Source organism: Physeter macrocephalus, chromosome 2 (assembly GCF_002837175.3).
Source record: "Physeter macrocephalus isolate SW-GA chromosome 2, ASM283717v5, whole genome shotgun sequence".
Taxonomy (NCBI): Eukaryota; Metazoa; Chordata; class Mammalia; order Artiodactyla; family Physeteridae; genus Physeter; species Physeter macrocephalus.
In genome coordinates, this window is record NC_041215.1 from 138,175,639 (window position 1) to 138,194,285 (window position 18,647).

At 66.9% G+C, this 18,647-nt stretch overlaps 1 protein-coding gene across 1 annotated transcript in view; it reads left to right on the forward strand.

The window, feature by feature from the left end:
- Window positions 1–588: 588 nt before the first annotated feature.
- Window positions 589–18,647, forward strand: part of CROCC2 (ciliary rootlet coiled-coil, rootletin family member 2) — a 58,878-nt gene continuing 40,819 nt past the window's right edge. Inside the window, 15 exon segments of the mRNA XM_028497199.1 lie at window positions 589–1,398; window positions 1,728–1,878; window positions 2,802–2,950; window positions 5,007–5,113; window positions 6,772–6,937; window positions 11,259–11,362; window positions 11,925–12,122; window positions 13,263–13,359; window positions 13,435–13,524; window positions 13,679–13,849; window positions 14,100–14,284; window positions 15,070–15,136; window positions 15,471–15,704; window positions 15,812–17,480; window positions 17,482–17,645. Coding sequence (XP_028353000.1) covers window positions 784–1,398; window positions 1,728–1,878; window positions 2,802–2,950; window positions 5,007–5,113; window positions 6,772–6,937; window positions 11,259–11,362; window positions 11,925–12,122; window positions 13,263–13,359; window positions 13,435–13,524; window positions 13,679–13,849; window positions 14,100–14,284; window positions 15,070–15,136; window positions 15,471–15,704; window positions 15,812–17,480; window positions 17,482–17,645 — 4,167 coding nt within the window. The 5' untranslated portion in view covers window positions 589–783.

Consider the following 18,647-nt stretch of genomic DNA (forward strand, 5'->3'; position numbering starts at 1 on the left):
CTACACACAGGTGAAGGAGGACTGGGGTCCAGGTGAACCAGAGCCAGGGCTCTCGCTCCCCGTGGGGGGCAGCGGAACTCGGTCCCAAGAGTTTGCTCGGTGTCTGCGCAGCACCGAGCTCCTGCTGGGATGGGAACGTGGCTTCACCAGGTGTCATGCGAGAGCCCGGGTCTCGGGGTGGCCCTGGCCACTCTGGTGCTGACGGAGGGGCAGGCCTCGTGTCCAGGCAGACGTGAGTGGAAGAGACCGGGCTGGGGTCTCAGGAGGAGGGGACGGGCTAAGATTGTACCAGGGCAGTCGGCTGGGGGGGGCGGGCAGGTGTGCACCCAGGAAGCCCTGCATCCCTACCAGCCCAGGCCTGAGGGTCAGAGCTCGGTGGAGGGGTCTAGGCCTCGAGAGGGTCTTCAGGGAGATCTGAGAGGCTCAGAGGAGGACAGGCAGGTAGGAGGCTGTGCGGTGGTCAGTCACCAGGGCCCTGGGCTGGGAGGGAGATCTGGGGAGTCTCGGGGTGGGGGGTCTTGGGAAGCCAGGGGTGGGGAGGGGCTGGGCATAGGGTGGTGAGTTTGAGAAGTCTGGGACCTTCGGGGGTGACGGGAGGACGCTGGTTTGTCGCCCTAGAGAGTCACTGGAGGGGACATCCATCTCCAGTACCCCCTGGGAAGCGTCTGGTTACCCTCTACTCTTTCACTCACTGCCTGAAAGCTCATATTGCAAATGCGGCAGGGCCGGCGGGCAGCCGTGGGCTGTCCTGAGTCCTGGGCCGTCTTACCTCGTTGACCTCTCATGTCCAGACGTTCACGCTGGTTTAGAATTGGCTGCCTCGGCCTGCAGCGTTCACAAGATCCCCCCACGGTCAGCACCACGATAGACCTGGCGACAAAGGCCCCGGCCCGGCCCTGGGCTCTGGAGGGCAGCCCAGGCCCTCCCCCAGCTGTGCCATCCTCGCGGAGCCAAGAATGCCCAGGGCCGAGGCAAAGTGCCAGCTGGAGCCCAAGACCCCAAGACCAGTCTCTGGGTGCCCAAGACCCAGGGTCTCCTACCCACGTCCGGGACTATTCGGACCTCTGCCATAGCCGCTCAGCTGCTCTAGACGGCCAGGAAGGAGGGCCGTCCCCACAATCCACCCTGCCCCGTCCCAGGGCCCACGCGTGCCCTGCCCAGTGGACGGGGAAGCCCCACACGGCGGGCCTTGTCCTAAAGGCGGGTGTGTGGGTGGGCCTTCTACCAGTTGTCCCTCTACCGTTGTCAGCCCCTCCTGCCGTGGGGTTCTGGGCCTGCTGGGTGAGGTTCAGACCCCTCCCTGCCAACCCCACTGTGAAAACTGGGAGGCTGCCCGCTCCAGGAGGGCCAGAGGCAAGAGCCTGCCTCCCAGCGTCCCCGGAGAGGTCTACCACGACGGTCAGTGCAGCCCCCGCAGAGGCGGAGCAGGGCTGAAGGGTGGGACGAGGTGGTGCCCTAGGCTCGGAGCTCTCCGGACCAGCTCTTCTTTCCTCACCTGTGCTCAGAGCAGCGCCAGGATGGGCAGGGCGCCCTCCCACCTTAAAAAGTGGGGAAACCAAGCCACGGGCCTTGGGTGACCTCAGCCTCGCCCAGTCCTCTCCAGGGCACTTTGCCACCGTATGGGAGCCCCGTGGCAGCCCCCACTAACTCCAGTGGGTTCACGTGGGGCTCTGGCAGCTGTCCAGGGACCTGCCAGCCCCAGGCATCTCTGAGCGGGTGTTTTTCAGAGGCTGGAGGACACCGTCCTGAGCCCCATGGCCAGCAGAGAAGACCGGGCGCTGACCGTGCACAGGGGAGGACGGCGGGCCTCACCCATCCCCGTGCCTGCCTGCATCCGTGAGATCGTGGCTGGCAGCCTGGGCGAGGAGCCGCCCCAAGGTGAGGGGGGGGGCACCAGGGGAGCTGCAGAGCCGTCAGTCCGAGTCTAGCTTCAGGCAGCCAAGCCCCTCACTGTCCCCTGACCGGGCTGGCCCCTCCCGGCCCATCATCTTCCCCTGTGCTAGGGCGAGAACCACACCTTCCCACGGCATCGTCCGCGGGGGTCAGAAGCCGAGCCCCATGGCGCGCTCACCGCTAGGCCACGGGGACCATGCCCGCCTAGCCCTGCAGTGGTTGTCACACGTTGGTGCCCGCCAGTCTTGATTTAACCTCTGTTCATTTTGCGTTAGGTGAGTGCAATCCTGAAGGTTGACACTCAGCAAGCGTGGATGCCGAACCCTACCCCCGAGAGCTCTGCTCCCCCAGCCCCCGGGCCCCCCGCGGCGCCCTCTCGCCGTCTGTCAGGGCTGCGTGCGCGGCCGGGTCCCTGCACCGAGGCCACCCAGCCAGTAGGGCAGCCTGGCCCCAGCGTGTGCCCCGACCCCTCGTGCGGGGGGCCCAAGACCCCTTTCTGAACTAAGGGGCTCTCCAGCCTCCTAGAGGAACTGGGGACCTCACTGTGTGTGTTAAGGAAAAAGAAAGCCCACTGTGTGGTTAGAACAGCAGCTTACTACTTGGGGGTGAGATCTGGTTACCCTGAGTCAGCAGTTCTCACCGCCTGATGGGGGTGTGGGATCCCCAGCGTCCAGGCCGCCCCGCACACTCCGCTGTAACTGGTTTGGGGCTCGCCCTGGGCATGGGTCTGTACCGGGGTGAAACGTGATGTCCACCGACAGGAGAGGAAGGGAGGCCCGCGGCTGAGGTGCGGCCCCAGATGGGGGTCCCCCGGGTCGGTCCCGGCAGATGGACAGCCCGGCGGCGGGGACAGGAAGCCGGGCTGGGGGCTGGCCTGGCCACAGGCTGACCCGCTGCTGCGCCTGCAGGGGTGCGGGAGCCGCCAGCCGCCGCGGCCCACGTGCGGGAGGAACACGAGCTCCTGCAGGAGGAGCCGTCCCGGCTGGAGGAGCTGCTGGCCCAGGCGGGGGCCGAGCCGGACGAGCTGGCCGGCAGGCACCACGCAGTCAGCGAGCGGGTGAGCGTGCGCAGGGGCGCGTGGCAGCCGGAGGGTGGCGGCCGGGCCCGCGGCGACCGGTGGATCCGTCAGCGCGTCTCAGGACGTGGAATGACAGTGGTCAGCCACGGCACAGCCGGACCCTGGGCGGTGGCTAGAGAGGCTGAGGCTGCAGGGGACAGGTGCCCGGGGCTCCCCGGCCCCAGGGTCCCCCAGGACTCCCCCCCAGCTTAGGCACTGACTTGTGCCCCACCTGCCAGAAGCCCTGGGGGCGGCTGGGGCAGTCCTGACCCCGACCCCTCGGCCCCAGCGTCCAGCCCAGCGTGAGCACGTGGCAGCAACTGCCCAGGGGAGGAGCGGGGGAGCCCAGAGGAACCGCCTGGGGGCCTGCCGAGGAACTGGCCCCGCCCCCAGCCCCCACCCCCGACAGCCGAGGGCGACGGACCCCGGACACGCCCTCGGCCCCCGGTCCTCTGTCCTCGGTGCCCTCCAGGGTGACTGGCTGCAGCAAGAGGCCGTTTGGTCACGACCTGTGGGGCTGGGAGGGCCTCCCGGTGGACAGATGGGGAAACCGAGGCAAAAAGGTGGCGAAACTTGCTAGGCCAGAGCCTCTGTCCCACGTCTGCCACTCCAAGACAGGATGGCCTCTGAGGCAGGACTGGGCCGGGGTGCCCGGCCCTCAGTGTGGCGCACTGGGAGCCCCTGTGTCTGCAGAGTCCCCCTGGTCTACGTGGCAGGGCAGATGACCCCACTTTCCAGATGAGGAAACCGAGGCTCAGAGCTAGTCCGAGTTGTCCGGGGCCACGCTGGGGCTGAGGCCTGACCCAGGCCTTTCTCCGGCATGACCAGCGACCAGTGCCGAATGCCCGAGGGCCCTGGGTCAGCCTCGTCTCCTCGAGGGTTCCGAGGGCTTCCTGGGATAGGCGGCGTCACCAGCCCCGCAGAGGGAGGGGCTCTCTGCCCCCACCCCGAACTGTCACACCTGTTCTCCTCACCAGCACCCCGCCGCCCCGGGCAGGACTGGGAAGGCCCCCCTCATCCCCGCGGAACGCAGCGGAGGCGATGTCTCCCGCCCAGCCGGGGCCCTGCGCGGGGCGGGGGCGGGGGCGGGGATCTTCCTAGCACAGGGTGGGGAGATGTTGGGAACAAGAGGGCCTGTGGGGATAGAAGCCGCAGAAATCCTGCGGCCGATTAGGAAACCTCGTGAGTCAGTGAGATCTGAACTCACGGGCCTGCGCCAGCTCCGGCAGGCGGCTCCGCAGCCCTCATGAGGGCCACAGAGGGGCCCAGCCTCCCCAGGTTCCCCCAAGCAGATGGGCGGGGCGGATGGTGGTAGCGGGGGGCTGCGTGACTGTTCCGTGGGCGCCTCCATCCCGGCTAGATTCCCAGCCCCCGCCCAGGCCCCTCCTCTCCAATCCCACTGGTAGCTGCAGGGGCCACTCACCTCCCTGTACTCAGGCCCCATGGCGTGCCACAGGGGTGCCCTTCAGCTCTCCTGACCTTCCTGCCTCAGCACCCCCCCAGCCGGCCTCCTCGGGTCAGGGCCCCCAGCACTGACTTTCCCCTCAGAGCCCCGGGTCCCAGGCTGCTCAGGCTCCAGCAGGCTCGTGGGCCGGCCTGGCCCAACTTGGGGGGCTCCCCTCCCTGCCAGGCCCACTTACTGGGGGTGTGGTCCCCACCCACCCACTGGATGAGGGGCTGGGAGCAGACAGAGGGTCGAGCACAGGCAGGAGGGCAGCTGCAGGGGTGGGACCCCACGCTCACTCACTCCATGGGGGTGACCCCAGGCCTGCTCTGCATCTCGGCCGTCCTGCCCCTTATGCGGCCGGACCAGAGCCTGGGCCCCCCACTCCGCCGGCCGTGGGCACATGGCCCAGGGCCATGGCACGGACGGCTGCCTGCCTGACCCGTCTTAGCAGACCCAGCTCGACCCCAGCCCTTATCCCAGCCTGGCCCCGCCCCAACTAGGGACCCAAGGGGAGCCCTCTCACATGTCCCTGGGAGGGTTTTGTGCCAAAGCTGCCCAGCCGGCTGGGCTTGGAAGTGTCCAGCCAGGTGGGTTAATGCCCCTCTCCAGCTGCAGGCCCGGCTGGAGGCCACCGAGGCGCGGCTGCGGAGGTCAGAGCAGGAGCACAGCATCGACCTGGAGGAAGCCCTCGGCTGGCTAGAGGCTGCCGAGCAGAGGTGAGGCAGGGCGGTGGGGCAGCACGGGGAGGAGGAGCACGAGGAGGAGGAGCAGCACGGGGAGGAGGAGCAGCACGGGGAGGAGGAGCAGCACGAGGAGGAGGAGCACGGGGAGGAGGAGCAGCACGGGGAGGAACAGCACGGGGAGGAGGAGCAGCACGGGGAGGAGGAGCAGCACGGGGAGGAGGAGCAGCATGGGGAGGAGGAGCAGCACGGGGAGGAGGAGCACGGGGAGGAGGAGCAGCACGGGGAGGAGGAGCACTGGGAGGAGCAGCATGGGGAGGAGGAGCAGCATGGGGAGGGGGAGGAGCAGGAGGAGGAGCACGGAGAGGAGCAGCACGGGGAGGAGGAGCAGCACGGGGAGGAGGAGGAGCAGGAGGAGGAGCACGGGGAGGAGGAGCAGCAGGGGAGGAGGAGCAGCACAGGGAGGAGGAGGAGCAGGAGGAGGAGCACGGGGAGGAGCAGGTGGAGGAGGAAGAGCAGCACCCCCAGGGCCTCAGGCGAGAGTGCAGGTCCCATAGGTTATGGGGCCTCCCTGGCCCTCTGCTCCCTCGTGTGTCACCCCCAGGCCCCCAACACCTGCTGAGGCTGGGGCTCTGGCCTGTACTACAGGCAGGTCACCTGAGCTGCTCATGGCCCTTGGCTGGCCTGGCCAATCCTGGGGGTGCCAGGGGTTCTCCCCTCAGTCCCACTCTTCTTCACACTCTGGCCCTGACTCCCAGGCTCCTTTGGCTTCAAGCCACTCTGATTTCATGATCGGGCTCACTTGTGCACCATTGATAAGTGTGTGTCATACCCCAGCCCCCCGGAGGTAGCCCCAAGCCCCAGGACACAGCCCCGGAAGGGAAGGGCATCTCTCCACGTTCCCTGCAGGGAGGCCAGCGGGAGGGCTGAGCCTCCACTCCACAGCCAGTTCTGTCCCCAGACCTGGGGGAGGTTAAGCCATTTGTGGAAGACTTCCCGGCCTTGGTTCATCCTCAGGGACTCTGGAAAAGGAAGAAAAGCACTGAGAAGCGTTTTGAAAACCAGTTTTGGAGAAGGGGGGTGGAGGGTGTTGGTAAAGAAGCCGAGAGGAGGCTGACGCCCACAGAGCAGAGTGGAGAGGAGGAAGTCCCTGTGGCCTCGCAGCTAGCCGGGAGGCACAGGCTCCAGCGGGTTTGGGGTCCCCGACTGCGGCCACATGCAGACCTGCCCTGGGTGGAGAGAGACCCCCACGGTCACAGAGGGGCTGCCCCCTCCGTGGGGCAGGCCTGACTCCCTCTCCCCCAGCCCTGCCCGGCTGGGTACCCTCCCAGCCCTGGTACCCTCGGCCAGGCTCCCAAGCCCTAACCCTCTTGCTGGTCTCGGGGTCCACCCCCACACCCTGGAGTTAGGAGCCAGCCACAGTTGTGTGGCAGAGCCAGGGGAGCTCCGAGGGGGAGGAGGTGGGGAGAGCAAGCGAGTCAGGGCAGGAGGGGGCGTGCCAGGGTGGCACCCACGGGCTGGACCCCGTTTGCGGGGCCACTGAGGACCGCTGCAGGTGGTCATTGCCTCTTAGGGGCAGTCTGGGGGCTGCACAGTCGAGCTGGCCCGGGAGGTTCGGGGCCCGGCTGTCTGAGCACGTCTGTAGGGAGAGGCCACCCGCCCGTGGCCACGCCGCTCTGTCCCTGCCCGTCCAGGAGCATTGGCCTCTCCCAGGTGAACACCCTCCTGCGGGAACAGCTAGGACACATGAAGAAGGCCAACGACACACTGGCCGAGGAGCTGGCCGGGACGACGGGCAGCGTGCTCCGTCTGCGGGCTGAGCTGGAGCTGCGGGAGAGGCAGCGCTGGACCCAGAGAGAGGTGCTCCCCGGCTCTCGCCCACGCGCAGGGGGACGCCCGGTCTGGTGCCCGTGGCCGGGCTCAGGGTGGGTGGCAGGAACCGGGAAAGGGCGAGCTGGCTTCTGCCATGGCCCCTCCTGCTGCAGCCACCCCTGCACGGGGACGGGAGGGTATCGGGGCGCCAAGAGGGAATGCGTTTGTCATCACAGGGTGGTCGTCGATGGCCGGGCTCCCGCGTGGGGTTGGGGGGAGATGGGAGACACATCACGCCCCCGCCTTGGCCACTAGGGCAACAAATGCCCTGGAGACGGGCCTCGGGTCCAGTTTGGCACTGGTTTATCAAGGATCTTTATTCCCCCTTGGCCTTGAAAATGACTCTCGCTGGCTGGCGGCTCTTCCTCTCAGCGCCTTAGAGACACCCTTCCTCTGTCTGCTGGCCCGCCAAGGAGGGCACTGTCTTCTTGCTCTGGCCACTACGAGCTCTTGCTCTTGCTGTGACTTCGCATTCTGCCGGCTTCCTGTGCTGTGCCGGAGACGTGCAGCTTTCTTTTTGTTTATCCTGCTTAGGACTCATCAGGATGCTGTTCTTCCCTTGTCCTTGGACGCAACCGTTACCTCCATCAGTGTCACCCAAGCCCCTCTCTCCCCTGTCCTCTCCCGCCCCGTGACCTTACCCATCCCGTGCTCCCTCCCACGCTTCTTAACCTCCCAGACTTTCCTTCCTTCTATCCCCCTACGTGGTAGATCATTTTTTCAAATCTACCCTCCTGGTCATCAATTTTCTCTTCTGGTGTCCAACCTCTGTTAAACCTGCCTATTAGGCTTAAATTCTAAACGTTGTATTTTTCATCTTTAAAAATTCTGACTTTTATTCAGAAGTCAGACTTATAGTTTCCAGATATCTTACTCTTAACTGGTATTTTCAAGCCTCTCGTGTGTTTGTTGATGCAGATTAGAAAACAGTTATTTTGTAGTCTGTGTCTGATGTTCTAATATCTGAACTTCTTCAAGGTGTGTGAGTCTATCGTTTCTGCTAGGTCTTGGTCATGGTGCTGTGTTTCCTTGTGTCTTTGGTGGTTTTAAAAAATATTTTTTTAACTAAGAGCTGCGTGTCATCCTTGGAACTCTGAAAATTCTTTGAAAGCTGGAATGAATGTGCCAGAAAGGATTGTCATTTGCTTAGGACAGGTTCTTAGGGGCTCTGACGACCTTTGGGCCACACTGACGTAAATTTTCAGCTTTATTATTTATTTTAAACCAGCCAGGTTTTGTGAATCCAGGCTGGAAAGTGCACCAAGGCTAACTTGCGGTTCCAAAACCACAGGGAGATTTTGGTCCCTCCAGGCCCCTGTAGCAGAAATACCCCAGCCTGGGGGCTTGTCCACAAACATGTACTTCTCACAGCTCTGGAGCCTGGACGTCCAAGATCAAGGTGCCAGGCCCTTCAGCGGCTGGTGAAGACCGCTTCCTGGACCGCAGAACGATACCTTCCGGCTCTAAGCTCACATGGCGGAAGGGACTGGATCCTCGTGGGGCCTCTTTTATAAGGACACTAACACCAGTCCTGAAGGTGGAACTAGAAAGCCCCACCTCCAAATACCATCACACTGGGGATTAGGTTTCCACATGTGAATTGTGGGGGACACGGCACCTCCTTACAGCGCCCTGCAGGCAGCTGTGTGTGTGCTCGCGTGCGTGTGCGTGTGTGTGTGCGCGCTTGTTCACCGTCCAGGGCACCTCCTTACGGCGCCCTGCAGGCAGCTGTGTGTGTGCTCGCGTGCGTGTGCGTGTGTGTGTGCGCGCTCTTGTTCACCATCCAGGGCACCTCCTTACAGCGCCCTGCAGGCAGGTGTGTGTGTGCTCGCGTGCGTGTGCGTGTGTGTGTGCGCGCCTGTTCACCGTCCAGGGCACCTCCTTACGGCGCCCTGCAGGCAGCTGTGTGTGTGTGCTCGCGTGCGTGCGCGTGTGTGTGTGCGCGCTTGTTCACCGTCCAGGGCACCTCCTTACGGCGCCCTGCAGGCAGCTGTGTGTGTGCTCGCGTGCGTGTGCGTGTGTGTGTGCACGCTTGTTCACCGTCCAGGGCACCTCCTTACGGCGCCCTGCAGGCAGCTGTGTGTGTGCTCGCGTGCGTGTGCGTGTGTGTGTGCGCGCTTGTTCACCGTCCAGGGCACCTCCTTACGGCGCCCTGCAGGCAGCTGTGTGTGTGTGCTCGCGTGCGTGTGCGTGTGTGTGTGCACGCTTGTTCACCGTCCAGGGCACCTCCTTACGGCGCCCTGCAGGCAGGTGTGTGTGTGCTCGCGTGCGTGTGCGTGTGTGTGTGCGCGCTCTTGTTCACCGTCCAGGGCACCTCCTTACAGCGCCCTGCAGGCAGCTGTGTGTGTGCTCGCGTGCATGTGCGTGTGTGTGTGCGCGCTTGTTCACCGTCCAGGGCACCTCCTTACGGCGCCCTGCAGGCAGCTGTGTGTGTGCTCGCGTGCGTGTGCGTGTGTGTGTGCGCGCTTGTTCACCGTCCAGGGCACCTCCTTACGGCGCCCTGCAGGCAGCTGTGTGTGTGTGCTCGCGTGCATGTGCGTGTGTGTGTGCGTGCTTGTTCACCGTCCAGGGCACCTCCTTACGGCGCCCTGCAGGCAGCTGTGTGTGTGCTCGCGTGCGTGTGCGTGTGTGTGTGCGCGCTTGTTCACCGTCCAGGGCACCTCCTTACGGCGCCCTGCAGGCAGCTGTGTGTGTGCTCGCGTGCGTGTGCGTGTGTGTGTGCGCGCTCTTGTTCACTGTCCAGGGCACCTCCTTACGGCGCCCTGCAGGCAGCTGTGTGTGTGCTCGCGTGCGTGTGCGTGTGTGTGTGCGCGCTTGTTCACCATCCAGGGCACCTCCTTACAGCGCCCTGCAGGCAGCTGTGTGTGTACACGTGTGCGTCTGCGTGTGTGTGTGCGCGCGCGTGTGTGCTGATTCGCCCATCTCTAGCACACCTTACCTGGAGTGCAGCTTGGGGGATCGCTTCCACATGTGAGCCCCCTTGGGTGGACCTTAAGCTTTCCTCTCTGTCCCCAGAGCCCCCGTGGTCAGGGAAACATGTTCTGATTGGCGAGTCCCTCTCGAGTCCCTGAGTTTACGGTTCCTGGCGTGCGCGTTCCTTACCATACCGGCCGTCCAGCCTTGCGTTCAAGCAGTTGTCAAGTCCGGAATCTCATGTATTCCACTGTCTTAGTGGACAGGCGGGGCAGGTGTCCGCTCTTCCGTGTCAGCAGGAGGGACGTCTAATCCCTGCTCTTTGATGATCACAGTCAGGGGGTGGGGTGCAAGTACACGCAGGGCTCTGGCACCAGGCGCACAGGGCGTTCCCTACACAAGATACGCGGCAGGGTGTTACTGGGCTCGATGGGGGGCACCTCAGATGGGGGCTCAGGGGAGGGCGATCAGCAAAGGCTTCATGAAGCAGCAGGTGGGTGTGTGGGTCCTGAGCTGGAGGACCGGCAGGACGTGAAAGTGCTTTGTCTGAAGCAACATAGAAAAGCCGCGGGCAGGGCTGTAACAGGCCGGCGGGGCCGTGGGAGCACTGGAAAGCGCTGGGCGTGGTGGTGAGCCCTGCGGGGGGCCCTGGAGGTCAGTGTTCAGGACACAGCCCAGTGCCGGGGCTGGGAAGGTGGTGGGGAGACTCAGGACCTTCTGGGCTTCGGCTTGGTTCCCTGCAAGGCTGGCGCCGCTGACTGCGCGTGCCTCCATCCCATTCCCGCCCCCAGCTCTCCACCCCGTCCCCTCCCCTCCCCGTTCACAGCCCAGCAGTGGGCTCCCGCCGCACCTCACGACCTGTTCACTCCGCCTGTTCTCAGGTGGCTTCCCCACCCCTACCGCTGCATGGGCTCCTACTGGCAGAGGCTTCTGCCTCCCTGCCACCTTGAAGGGCCAGGCCCCACTCCGGACGTCCTAGGGGCCCTCCGAGAGTAAGCGCTGCTCTCTAGGTCCTGGAGGAGAAGGAAAGGCCTGTTTCCTTGTGTCGTTCTCCCCACCCCCCAGCTGGAGGGCGGGAGCTGAGTGCTGCCCACGGCCCCATGGGGGGACCAGGCTGAGTGGGTCCTGGTCCTGGAGCTGGGAGCGGTCATCTCCCCAGGTCCTCTGGGGAGGGGAGCAAAGCGCTGCCCCCCGGGGCCGGGGGCGAGTTGCATTGCTCAGGAAGGTAAGCCAGAGGGGTAGGTGCCGCATGCAGGAGGGTAGCGATGAGGGTCTGCTCTCCGGCCCCCTGGAGCCGGAGGAGCGGATTGTGGGGGGGTGAATGGGGCCGCAGGGCTCCCCTCACCCCTCAGCGCCTGGCCTCCGCCTGCAGCGGACGCAAGCCTCTTGCTTTCAGACCCAGCATACTCGCGCCGGGGGGCACCAGGAGGTCCTCCACCTGCAGAGACAGGTCACAGCCCTCCGTGGACACCTGGCTGAGCTGCGTGCAGCCACCGAGAGGTGTGTGCCAGCCACCCTGCCCACCCAGAGCCAGGCGTGGGCTCCATCGGGGTCGGGGAGAAGGGCACCTGATGCTGGGCCCAGGCATCGGGCCTGCACGCTCCTCCCACGGGTGGCCCGATGGGAGTGGTGGAGACGGCAGGAGAGCTGGGCAGTGGAGGAGCTGGGCGGATGGACAGAGGGAGGCAGGCAGGGGTGCAGGGGAGGGAAGAGAGGCAGGCCAGCTAGGGAGATGCAGCGTGAGGGGGCGGATCCACACGCACGCACTCTGGCTTCCCTCCGGCCCTGGCCGAGAGGCGCGAACGGTCTACCCTGGGCCCTGGAGGCTCCGAGGGTGGAAGCGCTGCTCCAGGTGGACAGCCTGTCCTGTCCGGCCTGGCCCAGCCCCTGCTCACCCCTGACCCGCTGAGATGCCACGCGGCGGGGCGTCTCCTGAGGACGGCACGGGAGGGGTCTGCCGCAGGCCTATCACCAGCCCCTGCCTCTGCCACCCAGCGTGGCGCCTCCAGGCCGAGCCACAGACAGCCCCGAGGCTCAGCGGAGTGCCGCCCTTGTCTCCCAGGGGCCTCGCTGACATGCGAGTGGACGCGGCCAGGACGGCCCAGCGCCTGCACACGGCCTGCCTGAACCTCGGCTCCAGCCTGCGGCTGACGGCCAGCCGCGCAGCCAGCGCCCTGGCGCAGCAGCTGCAGGACACGGTGCAGGAGATGCTGCAGCTGCAGGGTCACTGGGACGCCGAGAAGGTGGCCCTCCAGGCCAGGTGGGTGCAGGAGGTCAGGGGTGGGGGGCGGGGCCGGTCGCCGCGCCCACCCATCTGCCCAGCGGCCGCGGGTCTGGGACTTCGCTCACGTGCAGTTGTAACTCCTGATGTCGCCCCACACCCTGACACCGGGGCACTTCCCCTGAGGCCGCCCACGGCTCATAATCGCCCTGTCGTGGCAAAGGCAGGCGGGCCCAGACCTCCTTACCCACCAGCCCCCGGAGGCAGAGCTAGCGCCCTGAGACCGGGCGCGTCTCTGTGGACACCGGCCTGGGTGCACTCGGACCGTTTCCCCGTGGCTGCTTCCAGAAGAATCTTCAGGCCTAAAAGGCCTATCCCTCCAGGGGTGGGCGCTTGTTTTGAGGGCCCCCAGAGGGGCCGGGGTCCACTCCCAGTTATCGTGGGAGGTTCTGGACACGGAACTCACGAGTGGCGCTCGGAGGTCTCGCGAGGGCAGCTTCGGCAGGAAACACGAGGCAGCTCCTAACGCTGCCACGGGCCTCTGTGCCAGGGACCTGGGACTCACGTGGCCACAAATGCCCTCGGGGCCAGCTGAGTCCAGCACACCCCAGCCGGCCCCGCAGGAGAGCCACGGCGGGCCCGGGGGTACAGGCGGCCCAGCACAGCCCGAGGCTTCAGCGCCCGCCCGGGGCCTGAGCCGAGTGCTGTGGGCCCACGGGAAGGGAGGCCCGGGTGCTGGGGGGCAGCCAGGGGTCTGTGAGAAGAAGGCGGTTCCCGGGAAGGAAAGACAATAGCACCCTTGGACTTACGGTGGCAGAGGGGTTCCAGGCAGAGGGACTGGCCGGGACAAAAGCCCAGAGGTGAGCACGGCACCTTCCACACCCCAAGGACAGAGCAGGGCCTTGGGAAGCCACGCTGTGGGGCTAGAGCTGAGTCAGGGTCAGAGCGGGGGCCTTCAGGGCTGCACCCGGGCTCTGCGCTTTACCCTGAGACAGCGGGAGCCACTGCAGGTTCTAGAGCAGAAGAGAGGTGTCTGACTGGAGTGGGACTAAGGCCCACGCAGGCAGAGGTGGCCGAGGCCAGCAGGCAGGCCGCACCCCAGGAGGAGGAAGACGGGGCCGGGGGTTCCAGGGCCCGCCGGTGCCCCACGCTGACGACCCCACCCCGACTTCTCTCCAGACTCTGGGAGCAGACGTTGCTGGTGGGGAAGCTCACAGAGCAGAACGCAGACCGGGAGGAAACCGTCTCCTCCCTCAGACCGGAGGTTCAGGAACTGGTGCGTGGGGCTGGCGGAGGGGCGGCTCGCGGTGGGGGAATCCGGGCCCCGCTGAGCAGCCTCCCCCGCCAGCAGGAGTCCCATCGCAGTGGAGGCCGGCCGGCCCCGGCAGACTTGAGGGCTGAGGTCCAATCCCTGCAGCTCACCTTGGACAGCATCACGAAGGTGCGGGCCCGTCTCGGGCCCTTCCCGCGTGGAGCAGCGGAGGGGCTGCGGCGTCCTGGTGGTTGAGCAGGGCCCGTGGGATGGTCTGGAAGGACCCGTTCGACCTCAGCCCTGAGCTCTCTCCCCTGCACCCCTTCCTCCCTGCGCCCTGAAGGTGGCGCAGGCAGACGCGGGGTGCCCGGAGCCAGCCTGCAGCGGCAGCATCCGAGGCCAGGAGGCGCAGGGCCAACCAAGGAGCCCCCCACGGGCCGCGTCCCCCGCACGGGCCTGCTCCCCGGCCGCCCCGGACCCCGCGCCGCGGGCTGTGCAGGCGGCCATTGAGCAGGTGGGTGGCCACAGAGGCAGCGCTGCGCCCCGTCCCCACCGGAGCAAAGCCACCAAGCCCACCAGGCTGAGAAGCGCGGTTACAGGGCCGGCCTGTGTCCCACCAGGCGCCTGCCCCCGAACCCCACACCCCGGGGAGGGTCTCCGGTCTGAGTGCACCCTTTCTCGGGCAGTCGGGAGCCCCGCTGGCTTCTGTGGTCGAAGGCCTGGCCGGGCCACGGGGCTCACGCCGCGCTCCCACTCGCGGGCAGGAGCTGCGCCAGCGGCCGGAGTCCTCCGAGGCAGCGGCCGCCGGGCTCCACGAGCAGCCGTCCGAGAGCCAGCGGCAGCTGCGGGCCTCGCGGAGGCTCCTGCAGGAGCAGGCCCGGGAGCGCCAGGGCCTCCCGGGCAAGCTGGGGGCGCAGCGCTGCCGGGAGTCCGGCGAGCTCCCGGGAAGGTGAGGCTGGCGGGCTGGGCTCGCCTTCTCCACGATGCCCCCCGCGGGAGAAGTGCGGGCCGTCTCCCGGACGGGAAGTACTCCCGGCCCGAAGGCTGCCTCCTCGCCCCTTCACCCCCCAGCCCCTGCCTGCACTGAGCACAGCCCCTGGTCCCTCGTCTGGGCCCATCTGGGCTGTGTGTCCCCAGGACTCACCTTCCCAGAGCCCAGGCTGAGCACGTGCCTGCCCCTTGGCCTGCATCCCAGGCTCCCGGCTGCCCGGCCCATTTCCACGCTCCCCTCCTGGGAGCAGGCTGTGCTCTCTCCCACCTCCCCGCTGGCCGCCAGGACTCCTCCGGGGGTCTTACCCAGCCCTCACAGGTGGTCCATAAAACCCCAACTCCCGCCCCATCCACTGGGGTGGCCCCGCGTGCCCTCCTGGCGTGTCCTGCGGATCTGGTGTTCCGTGGTGCAGTCGGCCGTGAGGCTGTCTGCATTCTTCTGTGCACGTCTTACTGCCCTGGGGCCGGTGGGGGTGAAGGACCTGGAAAGAGAATCCCCCAGGATTTATAGTCCTGAGTGAGAGGCTCGGTGGGCCTTCCCAGATCCACACCCTGCCCGAGCCGGGCGATGGGGCGGGGAGTGGGCTGGCGGCCCAGGAAGGCTTCCTGCAGGAGGGAGCGACGCAGGGGCAGCCAGGGCCACCTCCTGTGCTTCCCTCGCTCACCCCGGGGGGTTGGGACTGCAGGTCCCTCGGGGCTGCCCCTTCTCTGGGTGTCCTGACGGTGCACTCGGTTCTGAGCCAGGAGGGCCAAAGAAAAAATTAATCCCAGTCCCGCTCTTGAAAAACGCACGGGAGATGTGGGCAAAGAGGTGGGAGCAGGCGGTTCGGCCTGGCACAGGGGCCGGGGAGCAGAGGAGCCAGGGAGGGCCCCCGGGGGGCGGGAAGGGCCTTGCCAGGGGGAGACAGGAGCAGGAGTGGGGTGCAAAGCCAGGCAGGCGGGGCCGCCTCGCCCCGCCGAGGAGCAGAGGTCACGGGGGCCGCGGGGGAGCCGTTGGCAGGGGCGCCGCCCTCACAGCCGTGGCTCTGGCGGGGCTGGTCTGGCCGCAGCGCCCTGGGGGCGGGGGAGGGGCAGGCCGGAGCGGCCCCTCAGCACCGGGGGAGGAGGGGCTGAACCCCAGGGACATTTGGGGAACGGGGCCGCAGGACTCGGCGCTTCAGAGCACGGCCGGGGGAGAGCTGCTGAGGCTGCAGCTCTGGCTGCCGGGCGACCTGCAGAGGGGACCTGGCCGGCGGCGGCCAGCGGCGAGCACAGCTTTGACAGGGTCGGCCGCCAGGGCAGGTGAGCAGCGCAAGCAGACCTGGGGCTGTGGGGCTCCCGTGGGGCAGGCGCCCCTCCCCGCGCTGGGTTCTGCAGGGCTGGCGGAGCCTAGCCTACAGGTGCGGAGGCCGACGGCAGGGACACCCCGGGCGCAAGGCCCTCCAGGGCGTCAGGGACCCCCACAGGGCCACCAGGAGACAGGCCAGCCCGCGGGTGGCTGCCCCAGGGGACAGGCCAGCCAGGGCCCGAGCCGCTGGTCTTCTCGTCCGTCCCGCTCGTCCCTGAGCCCCGGCCCCGAGTGGCCTCCACGGCCCCCGCACTGTCTAACCTCCCGGTACTCGGCCGAGGCTCCAATGCGCCCAGCGAGGGTCCCTGGGCTCCCGTCCCCGGCTGCACGCCCGGGCCCCCAGCTTCTCCTCCCCTGCTCCCAGAGAGAAGGCAGCTCTGGAGGAGCGGGGGAGGAGCCGGGGGGAAGGTGGATGTTTCGCACGAGGAGCGGCCGTCTGCAGGCCAGGAACGCGGGGCTGCAGAGAGGCGTCCTGCGGGGGCGCGGGGCAGAGGAGGGGCTGGCGAAGCAGCGGGCTGTCCTGTCCCCTCTGGGCCCCGGCGTCCTCAGCTGCTGATGGGACCTCTTCTTCACCAGCCTCATCGCAGGGGTCAGGGTGCCTGGCGAGACAGCAGGCCCCGCCCACGGCGGCCGGCCCCCACCGCCACCCAGCCACCCACTCCACGTCCGGCCCAGCGCCACCCCCGGGGCAAGTCCGCCACCCTGGGCCCAGCCCAGACGGGTGCCCCAGCGAGTGCGCGCTCCTCACCCAGGCGTGCGGGCCAGGTCTCCGCTGACGGTGCCACCCCCAGCCAGAAACGGCTCAGCAGTTCCTGGCCTGCGGGGCGAGCCACGCTCCTCTGGGGCCCCTGGGCTTGGAGGCAGCTGCCCTGCCTGCCGGGCCCCCATCTTGCCCCGAGGCGACCTAGCGCCCGTTGCCCTCTGGTTTCCGGTCTCAGTCCAGGGCGCCTGGAGCAGCTGGAGGAGAAGGTCTCGGGGCTCGAGAAGCAGCTGGTGTCGTCCCAGGAGGTGCTGAACACAGCGCGGCTGCAGGGGGACGTCCTGGAGAGTGAGGGGGAGGGTCTGCGCAGCGCCCTGGCCCGGGTACGACTTCCGCTCCTCTCCCCGCGCTGCCTGGGTCCTCAGGCCATCCCCAGAGCCCCGAGACTCGGCGGTGGCCTCCTGGGTCCCTGGCCAGTGGGCACCGGCCCACCTTCCCTGAGCGCTGGGCACACCTTCTCTCAGGGTGCCGCCTCCCTCGGTCGCCCTGTCACCTCTCCTGGCTGCAGCTTTGTACCCGGGGGCCACCGTCTGCCCCAGAGGCCTCACCACCGCGGGCCCCCTTCCACCAGGCCCCACCCAGAGCTCCGGCTCGCACACCTCCGTGATGCGGGGCTCGCTCCCTCCCCGGCGCTAATAGCTCTGCCCAGGGGAAGCTCTGCCCATGAACCTGAGAGGCCCTCCCTGGCTTCCCCGCTGGGGACCTCTGCCCTCCCGCCCCCCCAGGACGAGTCCAGCGAGACCGACCTGGAACTGCTCGCGTGCCAGCTCAAGGCGGAGGAGGTGGAACAGAGGCGCTGCCCTGCTGCCATGGCTGTCCTGGCGGCGGGGCCGGCTCGGGACAGAGGCTCCCGGAGCCCCCTGGTCTTGCAGGTGAGACGAGGCCCAGGGGGACGGACCTTGCCCGAGCCTCGCTTCCCCGGCGTGCCTGTGGGTTCCTGCCCCCGCCCTGCTCCCCCCAGCTCAGGGCCCTGCTTTCACCCATCCTCTCCCCACCTTCTCCCCTCCTGGACTCGGGGGTTGAGGGTGTGGGGGGCGGGGCCTGCACATGGACCCCTCCCTGCCCCTCCGGCGGCAGCTGGCGTGGGCAGAGCAGCGGTTGGAGCTCGTGCGGGCCGAGCGGAGGGGCCTGCAGCAGCCCTGCGATCACCTGGAGGGGCGGCTGGAGAGGCTGGAGGGGCAGGTGGCCTGGCTCCGGCAAGAGCGGGCCCAGCTGCGGGAGCAGGTGGGCCAGGTGAGGGGTCCGCGGGGCTCCGGGCTCCCAGCCCCACCCAGCAGGGCCACCGCTGCCTCTGGGGCGGCCCGGCACACGGCACCTTTGGAAGTCACGCCGGTTCAGGATGCGTGTCCCCACCAGCGCTTTCGAACTGCAACGCTGCCTGACATGGCTGATTCGAAGCCGTCTTCCCAGTGCTGGGAGGTGGGGAGTGGGGGAGGGACACACAAAGAAGGACGTCTACATCAGGCCTGTCCCCAACAGCCGGGGGCTGGGTTCTCCCCAGGTCAGAGGGTCGAAGGCCTCGGGCCCGCTGACGCTCACACACTCGGGGGGAAAGGCCTCACTGCGCCTCCGTTGTCTTGTTTCTCTCCTTCCTGGACCACATCCACACAAAAGAGCTGCCCCATCACTCACTCGCGCACGCGTGCCTGCGTTCATTCCCAAATCTGCTGACGTGGCTCTTCCATGGAGGAGGTCAGACTCCCTGGGACGAGACACTGCAGCACCTTTGCTTTCTCCTGACATCAGCCTTGTCAGTCCGCATGGAAACCCTGTCTCTGCAGCATCTCCGGCCCCCAGTGGCATTCAGACGCCATGGTCTGTCACCTTTGGGACTCAGTCCAGCCTCTTTCTGTTTCTCAGACTCTGTCCTATCCTTTTTGGGGGTCATCTTTTCCTCTTTTTTTAGTCAAAGAGTGACCACACTCAGTAAGCCAGTGCGTTTTTGACAGTTGTAAGCACCTGTGTAGCCACCAGCACAGTCAGGATGCAAAGTGTCTCCGCCAGCCCGGCGGGCTCCCTCCTGTCACCGCCACCCCGGCGGCCTCTGCCCCGACCTAGTTTAGACCTTGTTGTAAATGGAGTCATGGGGCATAGACTCTTTTGAGCCCGGCTTCGCTCCCTCAACACGACGTCTTTGAGAGTCATCCCCGTTCTTAGGTGTATCAAGAGCTCCTTCTTTTTGACTGCATAGTAATATTCCATCGTACGGATAAATCACATTTGCTAACCCATTTG